The 23,128-nt window shown below is 44.9% G+C and overlaps 2 protein-coding genes across 5 annotated transcripts in view; one reads left to right on the top strand and one right to left on the bottom strand.

Annotated features, from left to right (window-relative positions):
- Positions 1–2,576, bottom strand: part of WAC (WW domain containing adaptor with coiled-coil) — an 88,990-nt gene extending 86,414 nt beyond the window's left edge. For 2 of the 4 annotated variants that reach the window (XM_003130704.6, XM_013980207.3), the window contains exons 1-2: positions 1,778–2,224; positions 1,425–1,461 (exon numbers count right to left, since the gene is read on the bottom strand). In XM_003130704.6, the coding sequence (XP_003130752.5) occupies positions 1,425–1,461; positions 1,778–1,818 (78 nt within the window). In that variant the 5' untranslated portion in view covers positions 1,819–2,224. Of the gene's footprint in view, positions 1–1,424; positions 1,462–1,777; positions 2,225–2,329 lie in introns of those variants that run through there. The other 2 variants (XM_084979987.1, XM_084979986.1) reach the window with 2 other exon arrangements.
- LOC100621751 (uncharacterized) overlaps positions 1,821–23,128 on the top strand; it is a 45,722-nt gene continuing 24,414 nt past the window's right edge. Inside the window, exons 1-7 of the mRNA XM_084979575.1 lie at positions 1,821–1,827; positions 1,860–2,142; positions 2,259–2,313; positions 2,373–2,777; positions 9,356–9,480; positions 12,547–12,652; positions 14,072–14,167. Of these exons, the coding sequence (XP_084835701.1) occupies positions 1,821–1,827; positions 1,860–2,142; positions 2,259–2,313; positions 2,373–2,777; positions 9,356–9,480; positions 12,547–12,652; positions 14,072–14,101 (1,011 nt within the window). The 3' untranslated portion in view covers positions 14,102–14,167. The remainder of the gene's footprint in view (positions 1,828–1,859; positions 2,143–2,258; positions 2,314–2,372; positions 2,778–9,355; positions 9,481–12,546; positions 12,653–14,071; positions 14,168–23,128) is intronic.

Here is a 23,128-nt window from a genome sequence, read left to right as displayed (position 1 = left end):
GTTTAGATCAATAAAACTGAAATTTCCTCTTTCAGGTCTACCTTTAAGTTTTACAGACAATACCTAAATGCCTAAGAGTTACTATAAGGCTCCTCAAGTTGTAATACCTTATGTTAAAAAAAAAAAACCCATTCATTATCTTATAAATACAAGAAATCAAACAAATTATCTTATAAATACAAGAAATCAAACATGTTGGGACATTCACTTCTCAATAAATTTTTCTGGAAATTAAAAAGTTTAATTTAAAGAAAAGCAGAGTCAGAGTACTACTGTAATTTGTTTCTGCTCTAAAACTGAAATGCATATAAATAAGTATAAACATGTTTCTGCAAACCAACAAAAAAAAAAAGGGAGAGAGAACCCATCAGGTTTTCCAATTCTTGGATTTAAGCAAAGCATTTCAGACCTAACAACTACTCTTGCAGGTGGCAGAAACAATATTAAGGTATAAAAATGCTGACTGATATTTCTGACATTATCTTAGTGGAACTTAATGGAACTCCCTCGCAATAATCTAGCATATGTAGACATCTTTAACGTATTTAAGACAATGATGATGTAGCAGTCTCTTAAAATGTGTGATTAATTAAATTTCAGAGGGCCTGATTCAACAGGGTTTAATCTTTTAACACATTACAGAGGACCTAGGGTTTTTTTTTTTTTTTTAACTTGAGCTTTAACAACCCATGGTAGTCAGGAACAGATGTAACAGCCTAGAAACCTGATGTAGAAAGTATTTACTTCTAGGGTCCTCTGAGTTACCAACCATTATCCCCACCCCACCCCCACGACGGCCCGGACAAGTGGGGCCACGTCTATCATAATTTTTTGAAATTTTAGATGCAGTGACTGCAACAACAAAGAGGAACCTATGTACCTAGAACCGTCTACATTAGAATGAATTACCCAAGTATCCAAAGACCTCAATTCCTATAGAAACAAAAGCGCCATCTTTCATTAGTAAGGCACTTAACTGCACCAAAAACAAATTAGGAAGGGGTAGTGGTTTACAAAACACTTCAGAGCTGCCAATCAATTAGTGGCTTCTTCCCTGGCCTTCCACCTCATTTCCGTCGCTTCACCTTAACTTTTAGTTCCCCAACACACCTAAAGCCGGCTGAGAAATCCCCTATTACCTCGCCCCACCAATCCCCTCACATACAAATAATCGAGTCAGGTCGTTCTTAGCCGAGAACGACTTTTCCTAAAAAAGCCTGACCACCCCCCCGGTCACCTGTCAAAAACCAGTCTCGAGGGCCCGTCGGGCGCCGAGCTCGGGGCCCGGGGGGCCCGCGACGCCCGGGTGGGCTCCGGGGCCCCGAAGGGCCTGCAGCGACTCGCGAAGCCTGCGCTCGAGTAGCAGTTCCTCCCCCGCCCGCCCAGCCCGCCCGCCGCCCGGCCCTCCGCCGCCTCGCGGGTACCTGGTAAGGCTGCGAGTCCCCCCTCCGGTCGTGACAGCTGAAAACAGGAAGAGAGGCGACATGAGACGCGGGCACGGCCCGGCCCCCGCGGAACCCCGCGCCGCCCCGCGCTCCCGCGAATGCCCGGTCGGGCCCCGCGCGCTCACACGCACGCACACGCGCTCACTCGCGCTCACACTCACACGCGCGCCCGCCTGCACTCGCCCGCCGCCCGCCGCCGCCCGCGCGGCCGCTCCCCCCGGCAGAGCCCGAGCAGGGTTAACAACAAAAATGGCGGCGCGGCCGGCCCCAGATAAGGAGGCGCCCCCCCGCCGCCCGCCCGCAGCCCGGCCAGAAACGAAAAGACGATTTACCCATCACTGAGTCTCTGCTGTTTCCTCGCATACATTACCATCAATGCCCGGCCTGTGAGCGTGTGTCGGGGAGGGGGGACAGCGGCCGCGAGGCGGGCGGCGGGCGCGCAGGCGGCGGGCGGCGGCCTCCGGCGGCACAGGGCCCGGCGCGCCCCGACGACGCTCAGCACCTCCCCGTTACTGGCGCCGGCGCTCCCGGGCCATCTCCCTCCGCCCGCACCACGCTCTCGCTCAGCCGGGCAGCGGCGAACCGGGGGGAGGGGGCAAGAAGACGCGTCCGGCTCGGCCCGCGGAGAGCGACTGCCCCCTCCGCCTTCTCCCCCTCCCTCTCCGTCGCCTCCGCCCCTCCTCCCCCCGCCGCCACCGCCGCCGCTCGGGTCCTTCTCCTCCTCCTCCTCCTCCTGCCGCCGCCGCCGCTGGTGCCGCCGCTGCCGCTCCACCAACTACATCCGGGCAACTCGGCCTCTGCGGCCTTCGGAAGCCCTCGGCAGTTTCCGCCGCGCCCCTCCTCTCCCACCCTCGCGCGGCTCCGGAACGCCGCCTTCGGCAAACCTCGGCTCACCCCGGCCCTCCTCTTCCTCCGAGGCCTGGCTAGCCTCCTCGCGCGCGTCAGCTCTTTCCGGTTGCCGCCACAGGAGCCCAGCGTACGTCCGGCCGCCACCGTTCCAGTTTAGGGGTCGTCGGGCTCGGGGAGCCGCCCGAGGCTGGTCGTAGGGGCCCTGGGGCGCGCGGGGAGGGCGGCGCCTTGGGGAGGAGGCTGGTGGGGCGCTCGAGGAGCCATCGCGGACTAAATAAGGGCGGCGGCGGCGGCTGCGCGTGCGCCCAGCGGCGCGGGGGCGGGGGCGCCCTCGGGGAGAGCGCGGGCCTGGTGCTTCGGCGGCCCCGGGCTTGCGGCGGGGTCGCCGGGGGGACGCCCCTCAGGCCTGCTCTTAGGAGCCGAAGTCCGGCCGGGGCGCCGTACGCGGGCAGGGCCCGGAGCTGGGCCTTCGGCTTCGTGAAAGTAAGTCTCACCCGGAAGCGTGCTCGAGCGAGCCTCAGCAAGGGGGGCGCGGGGCCTGCACCCCCAGAGGAAGAGCGAGGGCCGCTCGGCCTTTGGGTTAAAACGACCGAGCCTGGGATGCACGGGTGGGGTTACTTGGGAAAAGAATCGAGGCGCTTCCGCATCCTTGCCCCTAACGTTTCCTCCCCTACCCCCTCCTTCCTTTATTTCCCGTTTTTCTCTCTTTCCGTTCCTTTTCGCTCAAATGCAGTTATCTGGAGGTTCTGCGCGGCTTAGGGAGAGCTTAATGAAATCTCCGCAAACTACATTTTATAGACTGTTCCAGGCCCTATAGGAACATTTGCACATTGGGAGGGGAAAAATCAAGTATCACCACCCCCAAATTAGGACTTTACTTGAGGGCACTGGTATTCAGATGGTTTTCTTTTTCTGCTCTAAACTTGTACGGCAACATTGAGTGAAAAAGATGATGATAAAGTACACAGCCGTTTACCTGGAAGAAAAAAGCTAAATAGGAAACAAGTCAGAAGAAACAAGATCCCTCCAAAAAACTTATTTATTTGGTATACAACCAGTTGCATTATTTGTGGCATAGTGAAGATACGGAATCATGTGAGGAAAAGGCCCTGAAATCACCACTGATCGAAAAAATATTAATTATGTAACCTTATTTGTGACATTACATGTCAAATGTTAAGATTATTGCTCTTTGTGAGAACCTGTAAAGGACTATTTAATGCCCACTGAAGCTGTCAGTAATTAAGAAAAAAACTGCCAGTGGCTGAAATGAGAAACACAAAACAAAACCTGGAGCCTTTTTAAAGTGCAATTTCTAATGTTTTTGTAACAAATATGTTGAAGACAAAAGGCATCAGATTTGTAGGCTACAGAAAGTAATATATGGAGAAACTTTTTGAAAACTGGCAGCAAAACGTATTACTCATTTTTTTTTAATGATTATAAATGTCTGCTGAGCTTGTTACGGTTTGAGCAAAAGCAGCAAATGGGGCTACAGAGGCGACTGCTATGGTCAGTGTAGTCATTCGTCATTCCTCACAGATTCTCTATTCGCAAATTCACCTGCTCACTAAAATTTATTTGTAGTCAATATCCACAGCATTCATGGATGTGCACAGCAAAAAAAGTATTTGCCTAACAGGCACTGCTGAGATTAAAGGCGGCAACAGCCTTATTTCACCTGAGTTAACAAATTCGATTTTCACAATATACAGAGTGTTAGGTTTTTAGCTTTTTGGGGTGCTTTTTATTGGTGCTTTTCCGATTTTAAGGGCTGTCACCCCCCAGCATAGTGCTGAAGTCTTGTCTAGTATTCCTCGGCACGGGAAGGCCATTCTTTGTGGAGAAAATATGTTCCCTGCATAAGGTTCCTTTATGTGCTCACTTGGCGTGAATCAAGTGCTCATCAACAGTACATAATAAGTGGAGTTCCTGTCGTGGCGCAGTGGCAAAGAACCCGACTAGTATCATGAAGACGCAGGTTTGATCCCTGGCTTTGCTTAGTGGTTTAAAGATCCATTGTGGCCTGAGCTGTGTGTAGATGGCAGGTGTGGCTCGGATCCTTCAGTGCTGTGGTATAGGCCCGCAGCTGTAGCTCCAGCTAGACCCCTAGCCTGGGAATTTCCATACGCTGCAAGTGCAGCCCTAAAAGGACCTAAAAATATATATATGTAGTAAGATGTCTAGACAGAAACACAGCAGCATTTGCAGCATATGGAGGTTTGCAGGCTAGGGGTCGAATTGGAGCTGTAGCTGCCAGCCACAGCCACACCAGATCCAAGCCTCATCTGCAACCTCACCACTGCTCACAGCAACGCAGGATCCTTAACCTGAGTGAGGCCAGGGATCGAACCCAAGTCCTCATGGATATTAGTTGGGTTCGTTACTGCTAGAACTCTCAAAGTTATGTATTGATCAGTTAACAAAAATGTGACCAGACTCACAGGAACCTAACCCTGTATTTATTCCCCCAGGAGCAGTTCAGCCTTCGTGAGAATCAGCTATTTACTGAAGGACACTCTCTAAATGTTAAGCCCGTTTTTAAAAATATCATTCCACTGCCTACCTTAGCTATTCTGTTACCTGTTGTTATGACTCCTTTGGAAACACCTTTGGTCCTTCTCTCTCTATTTTACCTTCCTTAACCACAGCCCTGCTCAATTCACTATACCTTTGAGAAAAAACAGCCGTGCTAACTCACATGAACTCCTGGTGCTCCTCACCTGCTCAGGCTAATTTCCCTAATCCATTTACCCTGCGCTCTGAAACAGCTGTTTAACATCCTCTAGAGCTTCACTTCTCCCAGCCCTCACTACTGTTTCTTGTTTCTCCAGTAGGAGTCAGATCTGTAACAATTCTGACCTACTCCCACCCTTACACCTACTAACCTTCCTGCATCTAAACACACTGTTAGCCTCCAATCACGCCATAGAATCAAAACTGAAGACCAAAGTTGCCACTTTTGGATTGAGTTCCGTATTACTCATGGAATTACCCTCTTTACAAGTCTTTCCTGTCCCAACTTGATCACTTTTGTCCACTTATAAACATTTTAATAGTTACCATCTGCGAAAAAAATAGTCTTGACCATATGTCCATCTGGACGCCACCCCATTGCTCTCATCTGCTCTCCTGTACAGAAAAACTTCATCCCCACATCTACTCTCTTGAACCCACAAATCAGACTTGATCCCCATCCTCCACTGAAACTGATGCTCCAGATCCTCCTGTTCTCAAATCTGGTTTTTTATTTCTCAGCTTTCATCTCACTCCACCTGTCAGCGGCATTTGACACAACTGATGACTTACACGCTTCCTCCTGAATCTGCTTGTGCCGCCTCCAGAATTCCATTCTCCATTTCTCTCTTTCTCTCTAAATGACTGATCTTTAGTCACCTGGCTGTTTCTTCCTCATTTTCCAGCCTCTAGATGCAGGAGTGCCCCAGGATGCAAATCTCTAAACTGGGACTTCTCTTTGTTCATCCTCCCTACAGTCCCATCCAGATCTCTGGCTAAATGAAACCCATGTTTGTATCTCCAGCCCACACCTTTCCCCTAAACACTAGGCTTGAACTTAACTGCCTACTCTGCAGCACTGCTTGCATGTCTAATGGGCATCGCAAATTTAATATAGCCTAAACCAAACTTACCTTCCCCCCCAAATAAATCCTGATCAGATGTTTCCTATTTCATGGGATGGCAACTCCGTTCTTCCAGACTAAACAGTGGAGTCGTCCTCAATTCTTTCATACCTCACACATCCACTCCATCGGCACATCCCACCAGCACTGTCTTCAGAATATACCCAGAATCTGATCTCTGCACCCCACCTCCATCCCATTCACTCTGGTCCAAGCCACCATCTTATCCCTGGATCAAAGCAAAGCCCTGCTAAGATCTCCCACTTGTACACATGCTTCCTTGTCATGTATGCTTTATGCAGTCAGACATCCCTTTGAAAGTCAGCATCATCCCCATCTTAAAACCCACAGATGGCTTCCCATCTCACTCAGAATGACAGTGATGGTCTTTCATTCTTACCAAGAGTACAAGACCCTGCATAAACTGCTCCCATCCGCATTACTTTGGTTTCATGTCCAGTGACTTCTTCACATGCTCAGTCTTTTCCCACCACTCATCCTTCCTTTTTCTCCAGTATACCTAACCTGTCTCTGTCACAGGACTTCTGCACTAGTATTTTTCTGCCTGAATACTCTTCCCCTTGATACTTACTTGATAGCCCCGCACAATCAATTCTTTAGGTCTCTGCTCAAGTCTCTTATCAGAAAGGCCCTTACTTTGAGAGCTATGTAAACAGCACCCCACCACCTTGTCTCTCCCTCATCCTGCTCTATTTTTCTTATTCCACTTGCCATATAATATGTATTTCATTGGTTGACTCCCACTAGAATGAAAGTGCTATGTGATGTAATCAGATATTTGTTGAGTGAAAGAATACTTATAAAAAATACATACAAAGAAAATAGCAAGATACTGTAATTCTCAAGAGAAAAAAGGCATATTTTAATTTTATTTCTCATAAATCCAATCTTGCTGTCACAAATTAAATGGGAAGATGCTAGATTATTCCTAATACAGTTAAAGTACCATAAAAGATAATGTGAAAATCTATATAAATTTGCATATATAGCAAATCTTATGTAGACTGTTTGCATTTCTCTCTGATGAAAGATCTCAAGTTCTAAATGAGAAGAAAACTCTTATTTCAACCAATAAGATTTTAACATGTATCAGCCAGTATGGGGGAGAGCTATCAGCCCATGGACTGTGGGTGACCCCAATTTTAATGTGATCCTGGTGATAGAGGAAGAAGCAAAAAGTGACATCCTCCAGCCTCTAGTTGTAAAGAGACTTTAAAAGGTTTTGCTGGAATTTTTAAAAGGTCACAAAATGAGAATGTCTTCTCTGAAATTTTGGCCAACCTCTTTTCTCTGTCTTTTCTTTTTTCTCAACTTGACACAGTATATTGATGAAAAGCATGAGTTTTGGAATCAGAATTACATAATATAGGGCTCTGGCTATATTATTAACTGACTGACTAGTAGTGTGATCTTGGGCAAATTACCAAAGTCTCAGAGATACACTTCATCGTCTCTAAAACTGGCTTGAGTTCCTATTGTAGCTCAGTGAAAACAAACCTGACTAGTATCCATAAGGATATGGATTCTATCCCTGGCCTACTTACTGGGTTAAAGATCCAGTGTTGCCATAAGCTTCGGTATAGGTCGCACATGCAGCTTGGATCTGGCATAGCTGTGGCATAGGCCTGCAGCTGCAGCTCCAATTGGACCCCTAGCCTGGGAATTTACATATGCCTCAGATGTAGCCCTAAAAAGCAAATAAAGGAATAAAAATAAAATTGGCTTGATAGGATAAAAGGCTGTTTTAAACAGTGAATGAAATTATATAAATAAATTGGCAGCACATGGCACATACATTCATTCACTCAAAAAAAAAAAAAAAAAAAGCATTATTGGAGTTGCTGCTGTGACACAGAGGGTTAAGAATCCGGCGTTGTTTCTGCAGCAGCTTGGGTTGCTGCAGAGATACAGATTGGATCCCAGCCCAGCACTGTGGGTTAGGGATCTAGCTGTTACTGTAGCTGTGGCCTAGGAACTTTCATGGGCCACACCTGTAGCCAAAAAAGAAAATCAGTTTCTCTGTATCGAGTCTTGGGAACATAGTATTTTCTTTTTTCATTGTTTTATTGCTATGACCAAGTCATGTGAAAGTTCCTGATTGAACCCATGCCACAGCAGCGACCCTAGATGCTGCAGTGACAGTGCCAGATCCTTAATCCTCTATGCCACCGGAGAACTCCGGGAACATAGTATTAGACAAATTCACTGGGCCTTTGCTCCTACAGAGTTTATATTTTAGCCAACTGCAATACATAACTAAAATTTGGTTCTTCGTGTTCTCAATTTTGTGACGTGGAGGCTTTCATTCAACTGAAAAAGAAAATGCAACAAAAATTACAATTTAGAAAAGGGGAGGAGTTCCAGTCATGGCCCAGCAGATTATGAAACTGACTAGTATCCATGAAGATGCGGGTTCAACCCCTGGCATCACTCAGTGGGTTAAGGATCTTTTGGTGCCATGAGCTGTAGTGTAGGTCGCAGACAAGGCTGGGATCCAGCGTTACCATGGCTGTGGCCTAGGTCAGCAGCTGCAACTCTAATTGTGACACCAGCCTGGAAACATCTGTGTACCACAGGTGGAGCCCTAAAAAGCAAAAACGGGCGGGGGCGGGTAGTAAAACTTCCATAAACACTTATCAGTATGTGGTGTATCCTTCTAAACTGGGATGATAACGTAAACAATAGAATCACCAGGAGTTCCCGTCGTGGCACAGCGGAAACGAATCCAACTAGGAGCCATGAGGTTTCGGGTTCAATCCCTGGCCTCGCTCAATGGGTTGAGGATCTGGTGTTGCTGTGAGCTGTGGTGTAGGTCAAAGACGCAGCTCAGATCTGGTGTTGCTGTGGCAGTGGCGCAGGCCAGCAGCTACAGCTCCGATTAGACCCTTAGCCTGGCAACCTCCATATGCCACAGGTGTGGCCCTAAAAAGCAAAAAAAAAAAAGAACTTTCTGCTAGGGAGAAGGGTGGAGGGTGACAGGGAGTCCTGGGTTAGAAACAATACTTTAAATAGAGTGGTCACTGCAATGACATTTAAGCACAGAGGAAACAGGAGAAGCCATTGGAGTTATAAGCAGAGAAGTGGCACTGGCTGCTAGAAGCTACTGCATTGTCCTAAGGTCACTTTTTTTTTCCACACTATGTTATATTTTACCCAAACCTGTGCCACAGTAGTGAGGAACATGAGATTCCTAACTGGCTGAGCTCCCACTGAACTCCAAAATGTTTATGTTAAATATTACCCTATTTTTAAGAAATTTGTTTGAAGTATGGTTGATCACCATATTATTAGTCTCTTGTAAATAACATTGTTGCCTCAGGAAAATGTCCTGGCATTTGTTTGGGAAAAAAAAAAAAAAATTTGGATCTCGAATCCTTTGCTATAGTCTTTGTTCCACAGGCCCCAGCCCCACCCAAGTGGAGAAATGCACACCAGGAGGACAGGGACCAGGCTGTGTGCTCAGGGTCCAGCAACCCAGCAATCCCAGCGCATCTATCTGCCCACTTACTGTTTCAGAGCAGGAGGTAAGCCCCATTTCTAAGGCCATTTCCTTCACATGTGCTTTCCTTTCACCCTTTCAGTTACTTTACACCAACAACTATCCCTTCTTTTGTATGCTCAGACTTTTCCTTTCATCTGGATTGTTTCCATTTCCTTTTTTTTTTTTTTTTTTTTTTTTTTTATCTTTTTCTCTTTTTGCCTTTTTCTAGGGCCACTCCTATGGCACATGGAGGTTCCCAGGCTAGGGGTCTAATTAGTGCTGTAGCCGCTGGTCTACGCCAGAGCCACAGCAACGCAGGATGCAACGCGTCTGTGACCTACACCACAGCTCACAGCAACGCTGGATCCTTAACCCACTGAGCAAGGCCAGGGATTGAACCCGCAACCTCATGGTTCCTAGTCAGATTCGTTAACCACTGAGCCACGATGGGAACTCCTCCATTGCTTTTTAAACACATCTGAATCCTTTGTGTTTCCCGCTCGCCCCCCCCCCAAAAAAAGAACCATCCCCTAAATAGATATTGCTTCAGAGAAGACCTACAGATGGCCAACAGGCACATGAAAAGATGCTCATCAGAATTCTCCTGTGGCACAGTGGGTTAAGGATCTGGCATTGTCACTGTAGTGGCTTGGATCACTGCTGTGGCTTGGGTTTGATCCCTGGCTTGGGAGCTTTTGTGTGCCATAGGCACAGCCCCCCCCTCCCAAAAAATGATCATCATCACAAATTAATAGAGAAATGAAAAACTACAGTGAGGTACACCTGAAATTAACACAACTTTCTAAGTCAATTGTACTCCAACAAAATTTATTTAAAAAAGAAAACTGCAGGAGTTCCCTTCATGGCTCAGCAGTTCACGAACCAGACTAGGATCCATGAGGACGCAGGTTTGATCCCTGGCTTTTCTCAGTTGGTTCTGGCATTGCCGTGAGCTGTGGTGTAGGTTGAAGATGCAGCTCGGATCCCACGTTGCAATGGCTGTGGCGTAGGCTGGTAGCCGTAGCTCTGATTCAACTCCTAGCCTGGAAATCTCCATATGCCGTAAGTGCAGCCCTGAAAAGCAAATAAAAAATAAAATTTTTTTAAACTAAAATGAGGTGCAATCACACACTGGTCAGAATGGCCATCATTAAAAAGTCCACAAATAATAAATGCTGAAGAGGGTGAGGATAAGAGGGAACTCTCTTACACTGTTGGTGAGAGTTTAAATTGGTGCAGCCACTATGGAAAACAGTATAGAGGTGCCATATGATCCAGCAGTCCCACTCCCGGGCATATATCCAGACAAAATTAATTCAAAAAGAGATGTTCATAGCAGCACTGTCTGCAATAGCCCAGATGTGGAAATGTCCTAAATGACCATAAGAGGTGACATTGGGTAAAGAAGACATGGTGCATCTATACAATGAAATATTACTCAGGAATAAAAGGGATGAAATAATGCCATTTGTAGCAACATAGATATACCTAGGGATTATCATACTAAGCAAATCAAGTCAGAATGAGAAAGACAAATATATGTTTTCAGATATATATGGAATCTAAAATAAGATAAAGGAGTTAGTGGGTTAAGGACTATTGTGACCTAGTGGGTTAAGGACCCAGTATTATCTCCCTAAGAATACAGGTTCAATCCCTGGCCTCGCTCAGTGGGTTAAGGATCTGGCATTGCCACAAGCTACAGTGTAGGTCACAGGTGCAGCTCAGATCCAGTGTGGCTGTGGTGTAGGACAGCAGCTACAGCTCTGATTCAACCCCTAGCCTAGAAACTTCCATATGCTGAAGGTGCAGCCATAAAATGGTACAAATGAACATATCTGCAAAACAGTAACAGACTCAGAGACACAGAAAAGGGTCTGTGGTTGCCATGGGGGAGGTTGGTGGGAGAGGGAAGAATTGGCAGTTTAGGATTAGCAGATGCAAACAGTGTATATGGAATGGATAAACAACAGGGTTCTGCTGTATAGCACAGGGAACTTTATTCAATACCCTGTGATAACCATAGTGGAAAAGAATATAAAAATATATAACTGAATCACTTTTTTGTACAGCAGATGTTAACACGTTGTAACTCAATGGTACTTCAATAAAATTTTTAAAACACCTTTTCTTGACCCTGCTTACTGCTCTCTCACATCCCTCACTTAAGTCAAATTTCCAGTAAGACTTGTCCCTAGAAACTCACTGGTTTCATTCATTCAGTTAGTCTAATTTCTGTCTCCCTCATAACATCACCAAAACTTTCCCAATGCAGTGGTTCATCAACATGTGCTGATTCTCTAGGGGGGCCTTGGAAATAGTCAAGTTTTGGTTTGGTTTGGTTTGGTTTGGTTTTCACTTACACTTTTGGTTATAACTTGAGGATGGGTGGAGCAGTGCTTTTGGTGTTTAGTTGTTGGAGATCAAGAATGCCTAACACATTGCAGGGTGTAGGACAATCCCTTTAACAATTTTCCCACTCAAGGAGTTCCTGTCGTGGTTCAGCAGTAATGAATGCAACTAGTATCTATGAGGATGCAGGTTCAATCCCTGGCCTCGCTCAGTGGCTTAAGGATCCAGCAGCACCATGAGCTGTAGTTTAGGTTGCAGACATGGCTCAGATGCCACGTTACTGTGGCTGTGGCATAGGCTGTAGCTCTGATTCAACCCCTAAGCCTGGGAACTTCCCTATGCCATGGGTGCAGCCCTAATAACCCCCCGCAAAAAAGAATTTGCCCACTCAAAATGCCAATATCACCCCATTGGAAAATAATCTTAAGCTCACAAATGACTTCCACAGGAGTCCCTTGTGGTGCAGCAGATTAAGGATCTGGAGTTGTCACTGAGGCAGCCTGGGGTGCTGCTCTGGCATGAGTTTGACCCCTGGCCTGTGAACTTTTTCATGCTGCCATCACAGCCCTTACCCCCACACCCCAAAAAAGTGGCTTCCATGTACCTATGTCGACTGAGCACTTTAAATCTTTTTCCTGGCTGACTTCAGACTATCTGACATTGATAGCTACTCTCTTTGCATCACTCTTCTTTCTTGGCTGCATCTCATTTCTTGTTTTTTTCCTTCCTGTGACAGCTCCTCTCATTCTTTTTGCAGGCTCTTGTACTCCGCTAACAGATCAGACTCTTCAAGAATCAGTGCCATGGAGGTGACAGCAAAAATGGCATATAGGGAACTCCCAACAACCCATACACATCTCCATGTAAACAGTGACTAAATTAGCAAAACTTTTCAGAATGAGATTTATATGAACTGTAGAAATTAGTCTAAGATTTGAAATAACCTGGAAAACACTCAAGAAAAAAGTGGTTGAATATCAGTAGGAGGGTTTGTGTCACTTAAAGCTCTATTTTTGGAGTTCCTGTTGTGGCTTAGCGGGTTAAGGACCCAACATCATCTTGAGAATACGAGTTCAGTCCCTGGCCTGGCTCAGTGGGTTAAGGATCCGGCATTGCCACAAGCTGTGGTGTAGTTCGCAGATGTGGCTTGGATCCAGCATTGCTGTGGTGTAGACTGGCAGCTGCAGCTCCAATTCTGCTCCTGTACATGTAACTTCCATATGCCACAGGTGACGCCCTTAAAAAAAATTTAAAAAGCCCTACTTTCTCATCCATAGCTGAGCAGCAGTTTTGAAAACATCAACCTGCATTTTTTTCGTTTTTTGTTTTTTTAGGGCTGCAGCATATGGAAGTTCCCAGGCTAGGGGTCAAATCAGAGATGTGGCCACCAGCCTACACCACAGCCGCAACAGCACCAGATCCAAGCCAAGACTGCAACCTACACTACAGCTTATGCCAACACCGGATCCTTAACCCACTGAGCAAGGCCAGGGACAGAACCCATGACCTCATGGATACTAGTCAGGTTCATTACTTCTGAGCCACCACAGAACTCCACCGACCTGCTTTTTTTTTTTTTTTTTTTTTTTTAAAGGGCTGCACCTGCAGCGTATGGAGTTTCCCATGCTAGGGGTTGAATCAGAGCTACAGCTGCCGGCTTACACCACAGCCACAGCAACTCGGGATCTGAGCCATGTCTGCAACCTACACCCCAGCTCATGGCAACACCAGATCTTTAACCCACTGAGTGAGGCAACGGATTGAACCCGAAACCTAATGGTTCCTGGTCTCATTTTTTTCTGCTGTGCCACGATGGGAACTTCCAAACTGCATTTCTGATGTAGGTTTCCTGGTCCCAAAGGGAGCAGAATGGATCTTGTTCTTAAAGTATTGTGGTAGTTTATTTTCAGCTGCTTAGTGCTTCCCTGAAGAACTGGTGCAAAGGGCTTGCCCAATTTTGTTTAACTTGGAACTTTCCCAAGGCAGAGGTGATGGACAATACAGGGGGCTTTCATTTAAAAACAAACAAACAAACAAACAAAACAAAAACAAAAACTGCTGAGACCTGGAGAAAGAAATAGAAATAGCTGTTGGGGCAAACAACAGACACACTAAAATGCCGGGGGGGGGGGGGGGTGGCTGAAGAGTGAGATAATTTGCACACTAAATCTTTTAAAAGCTCCCATATATTTTGGGTACTGAAAGGATACATGCGTATTCAGGGTGAGGTAGATGCTCAGAAAAGAAGGGGCCCTGAACTCTCACCTCTGGCTAATTTTCAGGCTCTGCTCAACATAGGAAGAGAAAACTGACATGGATTTGTTAATCACCCAGCTGAACGTGGAAGGCATGCCCAAACACATGCAGAGAACCCACTGGTAAAGGCTGAACGCTTTTTTTCCTTCATTTTTTGGTTCTAGGCATTTAAGGAAATTGCTGTTGAATCACTAGCTGACTATTCGGCTAACAAACCAGTCACTTGTGATGGAACATGATGGAGGATAATGTGGGAAAAAGAATATATATATATGTGTGTGTGTGTACATATGTATGACTGGGTCGCTTTGCTGTACAGCAAAAAATGACCATTATAAATCAACTGTAATAGAAAAAATAAAAATTAAAAAAAAAAACAGGATTGCTACACTGTAACAGTCTAAATGTCCAGTTTTCAACAACAACAAAAAATACAAAGCATACCCCCCCCCCGCGTGCGCGCGCGCGCGCGCACACACACACACACACACACACACACACACACACAAATATGACCCACAAACAGGAAAAAAAAAATGAATAGAAATCATCCCCGGAGTTCCCGTTGTGGCCCAGTGGTTAACGAATCCGACTAGGAACCATGAGGTTGAGGGTTCAGTCCCTGCCCTTGCTCAGTGGGTTAAGGGTCCGGCGTTGCCGTGAGCTGTGATTCGGATCCCGCGTTGCTGAGGCTCTGGCGTAGGCCGGTGGCTACAGCTCCTATTCAACCCCTAGCCTAGGAACCTCCATATGCCGCAGGAGCGGCCCAAGAAATGGCAAAAAGACAAAAGAAATCATCCCCAAGGAGGTATAGACATTAGACTTAAGAGATCGAGACTTTCCATCACTTCTCTCAAATATGGTGGAGGAGCTAAAGGAAACTACAAACAAGGCCTAATGGAAATTAGGCAAATAATGTCTCACCAGATAGAGACAATCAATAAAGAGATTGAAACTATTGAAAGGAACCACGCAGAAATTCTGGAGGAGAAAATACGATAATGGGGGAGTTCCCGTCGTGGCACAGTGAAAATGAGTCCAACTAGGAACCATGAGGTTTTGGGTTCAATCCCTGGCCTCGCTCAGTGGGTTAAGTATCTGGCGTTGAGCTGTGGTGTAGATAGCAGACGTGGTACAGGTCTGGCGTTACTGTGGCTGTGGTGTAGACTGGCCGCTGTAGCTCTGATTCAACCCCTAGCCTGGGAACCTCCATATGCCGAGGGTACAGCCCTAAAAAACAACAACAACAACAACAAAATACGATAATGGGAGTTCTCTTGTGCAGAGCAGGCTAAAGATCTGGCATAGGCACTGCAGTGGCTCAGGTCACTGCTGTGGTGTGAGTTTAATTCCTGGCCTGGGAACTTCCACATGCTGTGGGCATGACCAAAAAATAAATAAAAGAATAATAAGTGAAAATAAAAATTAACTAGAGGGGTTCAATATCCAATATGAACAATCAGAAGAAAGAATCAGGTCAGTTAAGACTACCCAAACTGAGAAGAGAAAGGAAAAAAAAATGAAAATTGAACAGAACCTTAGTCCTCTGGGACAACATCAAGCATACCAATGTATGCATAACTGGTATCCCAGAAGGAGGAAAATGATCAGGAAGAATATGTGGAGAAGTAATTATTAAAAACTCCCCAAATATAGTGAAAGATACGCATCTAGATGTCCAGAAAGCTCCAAGAATTTCAAGGAGGATAAACTCGAAGAGACCTACACCAAGGCATTATAATCAGACTGTCAAAAGTCAATGACAGGAGTTCCTATCATGGCTTAGCAGTTTAAGGACCTGACGTCATCTCCCTGAAGATGTGGGTTCCATACCCATCCTTGCTCAGTTGCCCCAAGGTGCGGCATAGCTCACAGATGCAGATCAGTTCCAGTGTTGCCAAGGCTGTGACACAGGTCACAGCTGCAGCTCCAATTTGACCCCTAGCCCAGAAGCTTCCATATGCCATAGGTGAGGCCATAAAAAGAAAAAAGAAAAAAAAGTCAATGACAGAATCCTGAAAGCAGCTAGAGAGAAGCAAGTCCCCATTTACAAGGGTTCCTCTGAGAGTTTAACAGCTGAGTTCTCACCATGAAAGCCAGAAGGCTGTGGCAGGACATACTCAGAATGCTGAAAGAAAAAAACTCAGCCAAGAATCCTCACTATTTTCTTTCTAAGCTCTCTTATCTACTCCCGTGGCTTCTGTGTATAGTTAGCACCTCTACACAGATGACTCACTAATTTGTATCTCTTGTTCAGATTTCTTTCTGAGTTCCAGGCCTGCCTATCCAACTGCTTACTTATCTAACACTTCCATGTGAGTGCCTCAAATGCAGCTTTGAAATGTAGAAAACTGAACCCATTCCCTTGCTTTTTTTTTTTTTTTTTAATGATTTTTATTTCTTCCATTATAGTTGGTCCCTTGCCTTTCAAACTGGGTCATCTTTAAATGTTTCCTATCAGTAAAGGAAAAAAAAAAACAGCTCACACTTACTAAGGGTTTACCATGCAGTAGGGTTGAAATAAGTGCTTTACATCAATTCATTTAATCCTCACAAGAAGCTCCTACTATCTGCTTTTCACACTGAGGAAATCAGGAGGTCAGAGGACTTGTGGATATCACACACCATGTACGTAAGGCTAACATTGAGCAAAGGTATCTTGACTTCTCAGTCTGTGTTCTTTATTTTATTTATTTATTTATTTGTTTGTTTATTTATTTATTTATTTATTTATTTTTAGGGCTGCACCCTCAGCATATGGAGGTTCCCAGGCTAGGGGTCTAAACGGAGCTGCAGTTGCTGGCCTACACCTAAATATCTCTCACTCTCTCCAATGCCTTTTACCTCTACTGCCACCAGCCTCATCTAAGCCAAGCATCTTTTGTCTAGGCAATGGCCTCATAATCGACCTCTCCATATCTACGGAGAACAACCTAATGAAAAGTAATTATAAATAGAATTTTGTATCTTCCACATAGGGAATTCATATTGTCTTATGCCCAAGGAGCAGTTCCAATTTTTTTTTTTTTTTTTTTTTTTTTTTTGTCTTTTCTAGGGCCGAACCCATGGCATATGGAGGTTCCCAGGCTAGGGGTCGAATCGGAGCTGTAGCTGCCGGCCACAGCCACAGCCACAGCAACGCGGAATCCAAGCCTTGTCTGCAACCTACACCACAGCTCACAGCAACACCGGATCCTTAACCCACTGAGTGAGGCCAGGGATCGAACCCGAAACCTCATGATTCCTACTCAGATTCGTTAACCCCTGAGCCACAACAGGAAGTCCAAGTTCCAAATATTAATCAAGTTTGGCCACATAGAAAACCTTAGTGAATTTCAAAAGCCAGTCATCTTAAAAGCTACTCTAAGGTCTCAGTGCAATAAAACTTGAAGTCAACAAAGCTTACCTTTATTTCTTGATTTTTAACTTCCAGTTCATTGTCAGTATCTCCAACATTACTGCCTTAATTCTTGGTGACTTTGCTATGCCTACCAATGCTCTCTGACTGCCGCATTCTAGAACACCTCTCCATTTCACTCTTCCTAAATCACTTCCTTGATAATTCTCTAGCTGGAGCTTCTTACTACCGGTAACTATAACTATGCGTTCAGTGTCTCACATCCCCTTTCTGACCATCACCTCCTATTTGTCCAGCTCACCCCTCTAGATATCTGGTTTCCAACAGTTCTTCAAACTCATTGAGAATTCCAACATATTGATCCGATCACTGTTTCACGGCCCCTAACCCTTACCTTCCTCTTCACCCTGTTTAAATGCCATAGTCAATCATTGATCACTCCCTTAGATAGTCTCTTGATTTCTTCTTTTTTTTTTTTTTTTTTACAGCCCCACCTGCGACATATGGAGGTTCCCAGGCTAGGGGTCAAATCGGAGCTGCAGCTGCCAGCCTATGCCACAGCCACAGCAACTTAAATCCAGGCCGAGTCTGCGACCTATACTACAGCTCACAAGGCAACACTGGATCTTTAACTGAGGGATCGAACCCACATCCTCATGGATACTAGTCAGGTTCTTTACCTGCTGAGCCACAACGGGAACTCTTGATTTCTTCTCTTGATTCGTCATAATCACTTGGCAAAACCATAGCTCAAATTAGAGTTCATTTACTTCCTTCTGGCTCCCATGTAACTGAACATGAATGAAAGAAAAATGAAAGCGTGTTAAGAGGTTTAAATTTAGGAACACAAACCTCGTGTGATCTCAAAATGCTGCCATGCAATCAAATTATACTTGCTTTAAGTTTATTTGCTTTCCCCTTTTCTTTTTTTTTTTTTTTTTTTTGTCTTTTGTTGTTGTTGTTGTTGCTATTTCTTGGGCCGCTCCCGCGGCATATGGAGGTTCCCAGGCTAGGGGTCCAATCGGAGCTGTAGCCACCGGCCTACACCAGAGCCACAGCAACGCAGGATCCGAGCCGCGTCTGCAACCTACACCACAGCTCACGGCAACGCTGGATCGTTAACCCACTGAGCAAGGGCAGGGACCGAACCCGCAACCTCATGGTTCCTAGTCGGATTCATTAACCACTGTGCCACGACAGGAACTCCTGCTTTCCCCTTTTCTTACACAAGTATTTTATACAGTTCTCTTCACATACTTAGCACTTTCTACTCCCAGTCTTACTCTCCATGATAACTTTTCCCATTTCTTGGAGAAAACTGATACAACTAGAAGAGAGCTCCTGCTGCTCTACCTATCTGCCTGTCGGCATTTGAACTCATGTACTCTGCTTTCTAACCTATTGCTATACAGAAATTATCCATGCTCTCCTTTTTTTTTTTTTTTTTTTGGCTTTTTAGGGCCATGCCCATGACTTATGAAAGTTCCCAGGCTAGGGTTCAAATCAGAGCTGTATCTGCCAGCCTACACCACAGCCATAGCAACAGGATCCGAGCCCCGTCTGAAACCTACATCACAGCTCATGGCAGTGAGGCCAGGGATCAAACCACTGAGTGAGGCCAGGGATCAAACCCGAATCCTCATGAACACTGGTCGGGTTTGTTAACCACTGAGCCACAACAGGAACTCCTCCTCACTTTTATTTAAATCAGCAACCCTGCTTGTGTGCTAGATCAGGGCCTGAAGGCCAAATACTGTTAGTTGTTTTTATATGCCTCAGCAACCAAGAATGGTTTTTATGTTTTTACTTTTTTTTCCGGCTGCCGTAAGGCATGTGGAGTTCCTGGACCAGGGATCCATTCCAAGCCAGAGCAGCAACCTACACCACAGCTGTTGCAATGTGGAGTCCCATCCCGCTGCACCTGGCCTGGGATCAAACCCGAGTCCTTGCCACTAAAGAGACACTGTCGATCCTGTTGCAGTGGGAACTCTGGTTCTTATATTCTTAAATGCAGGTGGAGAATATAACAGAGACCATGTGTGGCCCTAAAATACCCACTATTTGGCCCTTTATGGAAAAAGATGTGTGATTCTGTACTAAATCCCCTCTTTATCCACCTACTCAATGATAATAATTCAACAATTCTCCCTTTTCTCTCCTGGATTAACAAGTTTTGACCTGTATACTAGATTATTTCCACTATTATTCAAGCATTTTGTAATTTCTTTCATTAAAAAAAAAGTCCAAAATCCCATGTCATTTCCCTTGCCAGTTACTGTGCCATTTATTTGCTCCTCTTTTCAACGAAGCTTCTTGAAATACTAGTCTCTACTTGTCTCAAATTCCTCTCTTCTAATTCTCACTTAAACTGACTCCAATTAAGCTTTCTCTCCTATCACCAAAACTGCTCTTGTCAAGATCACTAATACCCTCCTTATGCTAATTCCTGTGGTTAATCTGCAACCCTAATATTAGTTGACCTAACAGCAGTATCTGACACAGTGGCCCACTCCTTCCTTTTTTTTTTTTTTTCTTTTTAGGGCCACGCCCACAGCATACGGAAGTTCCTAGGCTAGGGGTCGAACTGGAGCTTCGGCTGCTGGCCTACACCACAGTCACAGCAATGCCAGATCCAAGCCACATCTGTAATCTACACCGCAGCTCACGGCAACACCAGATCCTTAACCCGCTAAGCAAGGCCGGGAGATCAAATCCTCATAAATACTAGTCCGGTTCGTTACCACTGAGCCAAAATGGGAACTCCAGACATACGAATTTTTCAAAATTATATGAACACACACACACTAGAATATTATTCAGCCTTAAAAAGGAAGGAAATTCTGACACATGCTACAACATGGGTGAACATTGTAGACGTTATGCTAAGTGAAATATGCCAATCACAGAAGGACAAATATTGTATGATTTCACTCATATGAAGTAGCTATTGTAATCAAACTTATAGTGACAGAAAGTAGACTAGAGGTTACCAGACACTGATAACTGTGTTTGTAGGGTACAGTATGGGACAATGAAAAACTTCAGGAGGTGGATAGCGGTGGTGGTCATAGAACAGTGTGAATGTACTTCATGCCACAGAATTGTACTCGTATCTGATCCCTGTCAGGGGAACTTCCTATGCCTGGGGCAGGCAAAAAAGAAAAAAAAAAAAAAAGGCTTGAATGATAAAACTTATGCTATGTGTGTTTCACCCCGATTTTAAAAAACACCATGTGAGGAATTATCCACATCACTTACAGTCTCATCAGTACCATAATACTGTATGTCTCATGTGAAACAGATAATCAGACATAACAGCACAGATGACCCCACACTACTAAGCAATCCCTGCTCAGAAACCCACAATATTGGAGTTCCCGTCGTGGCACAGTGGTTAATGAATCCGACTAGGAACCATGAGGTTGTAGGTTCGATCCCTGGGCTTGCTCAGTGGGTTAAGGATCTGGCGTTGCCATGAGCTGTGGTGTAGGTTGCAGACGTGGCTCGGATCCCACGTTGCTGTGGCTCTGGCGTAGGCCGGTGGCTATAGCTCGACTGAACCCCTAGCCTGGGAACCTCCATATGCCGCAGATGAGGCTCCAGAAAAAGGCAAAAAGACAAAAAAAAAGACAAAAAAAAAAAAAAAAAAAGAAATCCACAGTACTCAATGTGATTTGCATGGCACTGACTACTTGTATGCTTGCTCATTTACTCACAGATTAAAATTTTAGTCTGATGGAACCCTTGCTTCTGGGTTCCCATTTTAGGCTTTGCTTTTTCTCCTGTAGCTCTGGTAATCCAACAGAACAGTTTGGATCCAAAAAGGAAGTTATTCCTAAACAGACCTTAGTGATTGATTGATTGATTGATTTAAATAAAGGAATAAATGAGACAGCTCCTTTTGGCCGGGGATTCAAAGTGCTATGGTAATTCAGATCCCTGGTTTATCCAGATCATTTTGCAATGAACTTTCCTCTGCCCACTTCTTTTTTTTTTTTTTTTTTTTGGCCCAAGCCGCTGCAGGTGTCAATGCCAGATCTTCAACCCACTGAACCACAAGAGAACTCCATCTGATCCATCTGCACACTTCTTTTTTGTAAAACAGGATAAAACCTTCAGAGCAACTAAGATGAGCAGTTCTGTGGTGGCTCAGTGGGTTAAAGATCTAGCATTGTCACTGCTGTGGCTCAGGTTACTGCTATAGCACAGGTTTGATCCCTGGCCTGGGAACCTTCACATGCTGCAGGTGTAGTCAAAAAAATAAATTAAAAAAAAAAAAAAAAGGGAAAACTCATTCTTATTTTGAAAAATATTCATCATTTTATCTACTTTTACCAGTTACTTTTTCTTAAATGAATGGTTTTTATTTTTTTTTAATTTTATAATGTTGGGAACTACATAAATGAGCAAAATTTCTCCAAAAAAAAGAGAGCTTATCACTGCCTGAAAGGCTTCTGTACTGTTCTTCAGCTATTATCTGCCTTTGAGTAGAGCAGAGAGAGGGCCTACGAGTGGTTTCTTGGGGCCCCTTTAGTCCCCTAAATTTTAAAGAGATTACACCATCTAGGAGTCTTTGGTGAAGCAAAGTTTCCTTATAAGAATGTGGTGAGCTCAGGAGGTCTCGTACTTTTTGCAATTATCTCTTGTTAAACAGGCTTTCCCTGGGTACTGGGCTGACATTTGTTACTCCTGTCAAAACGCTCTTGACAGGCTTCTAATGTCCCATCAAAACATCATAGGATCGGGGAATTCCCTTCGTAGCTCAGTGGTTAACGAAACTGACTAGGATCCATGAGGATACAGGTTCAATCCCTGACCTTGCTCAGTGGATTAAGGAACCGACGTTGCTATGTCTGTGGAGTAGGCTGGCAGCTGTAGCTCCGATTCAACCCCTAGCCTAGGAGCTTCCATACACTGCAGATGCAGCCCTAAAAAGCAAAAAAAAAAAAAAATTACAGGATCCACTTATGCAAAACCTTCCAAACACGTTTATTCAGGTATTTTGTTGAGAATTTGAATTCCTGGGAGATAAAGAAGCCATAAGGAATTATAATGTGATCCATCTTAGTGTAGAATTAATGTGGTGCCCAGTCTCTCCATGCAGTATGTAAGGAAATATGATCATTTTACTTATATCAATGTCCAACATTTCCTAATTAATCAAGCTGCATTTCAAGATGGTATGACTTCTGCAGGACCCTTCTTTTAAGCTCACCATTGACCTGTATTATATGCATTTAGGCAGTACATTAAACACACCGCAGCAAGGAGCAGAGACAGGTGTGTGTGCTTGCAGCCCAGCCCAGTAGGGACATATGACTCCCTCAGCACGGCTCCAAACCTGTGCTAGTGTTGACTGCTTGCCAGGTAGTGTGCAACTGTGAGGTACCAGATCCTCTCCTTTTGAAATGTTGTTTTCCATCTGGTTTTCATTCTTTCCTGTATCACTAAGTATACTTCTAGCAAAAGGAATATCCATCACCTATATTTAAAGACAGGTGTTATAATGGAAAAATAAATAAAGACAGATGTTATAAGTCAAAATCCAGAAAAATGAAATTTCCAAAATTCTAAAATTGATTTTTATTTATTTATTTTTTGGACGTCCCGCAGTATATGGAATTCCCCGGGGCCAGGGATCAGATCTGAGCTGCAGTCTTGACCTAAGCCAAAGAAGCCCTGTGTGGCAAAGAGGCTTTCTGCCAGTATCTTTTCTTTTCTTTTT

This window comes from Sus scrofa, chromosome 10 (assembly GCF_054392235.1).
Source record: "Sus scrofa isolate SSC_HxYL_T2T_F1_AM1 chromosome 10, Sscrofa_HxYL_maternal_Yorkshire_Landrace_v2.0, whole genome shotgun sequence".
Taxonomy (NCBI): Eukaryota; Metazoa; Chordata; class Mammalia; order Artiodactyla; family Suidae; genus Sus; species Sus scrofa.
The sequence above is the reverse complement of the archived record's forward strand: the minus strand, read 5'-3'. Positions and strand labels throughout refer to the sequence as shown.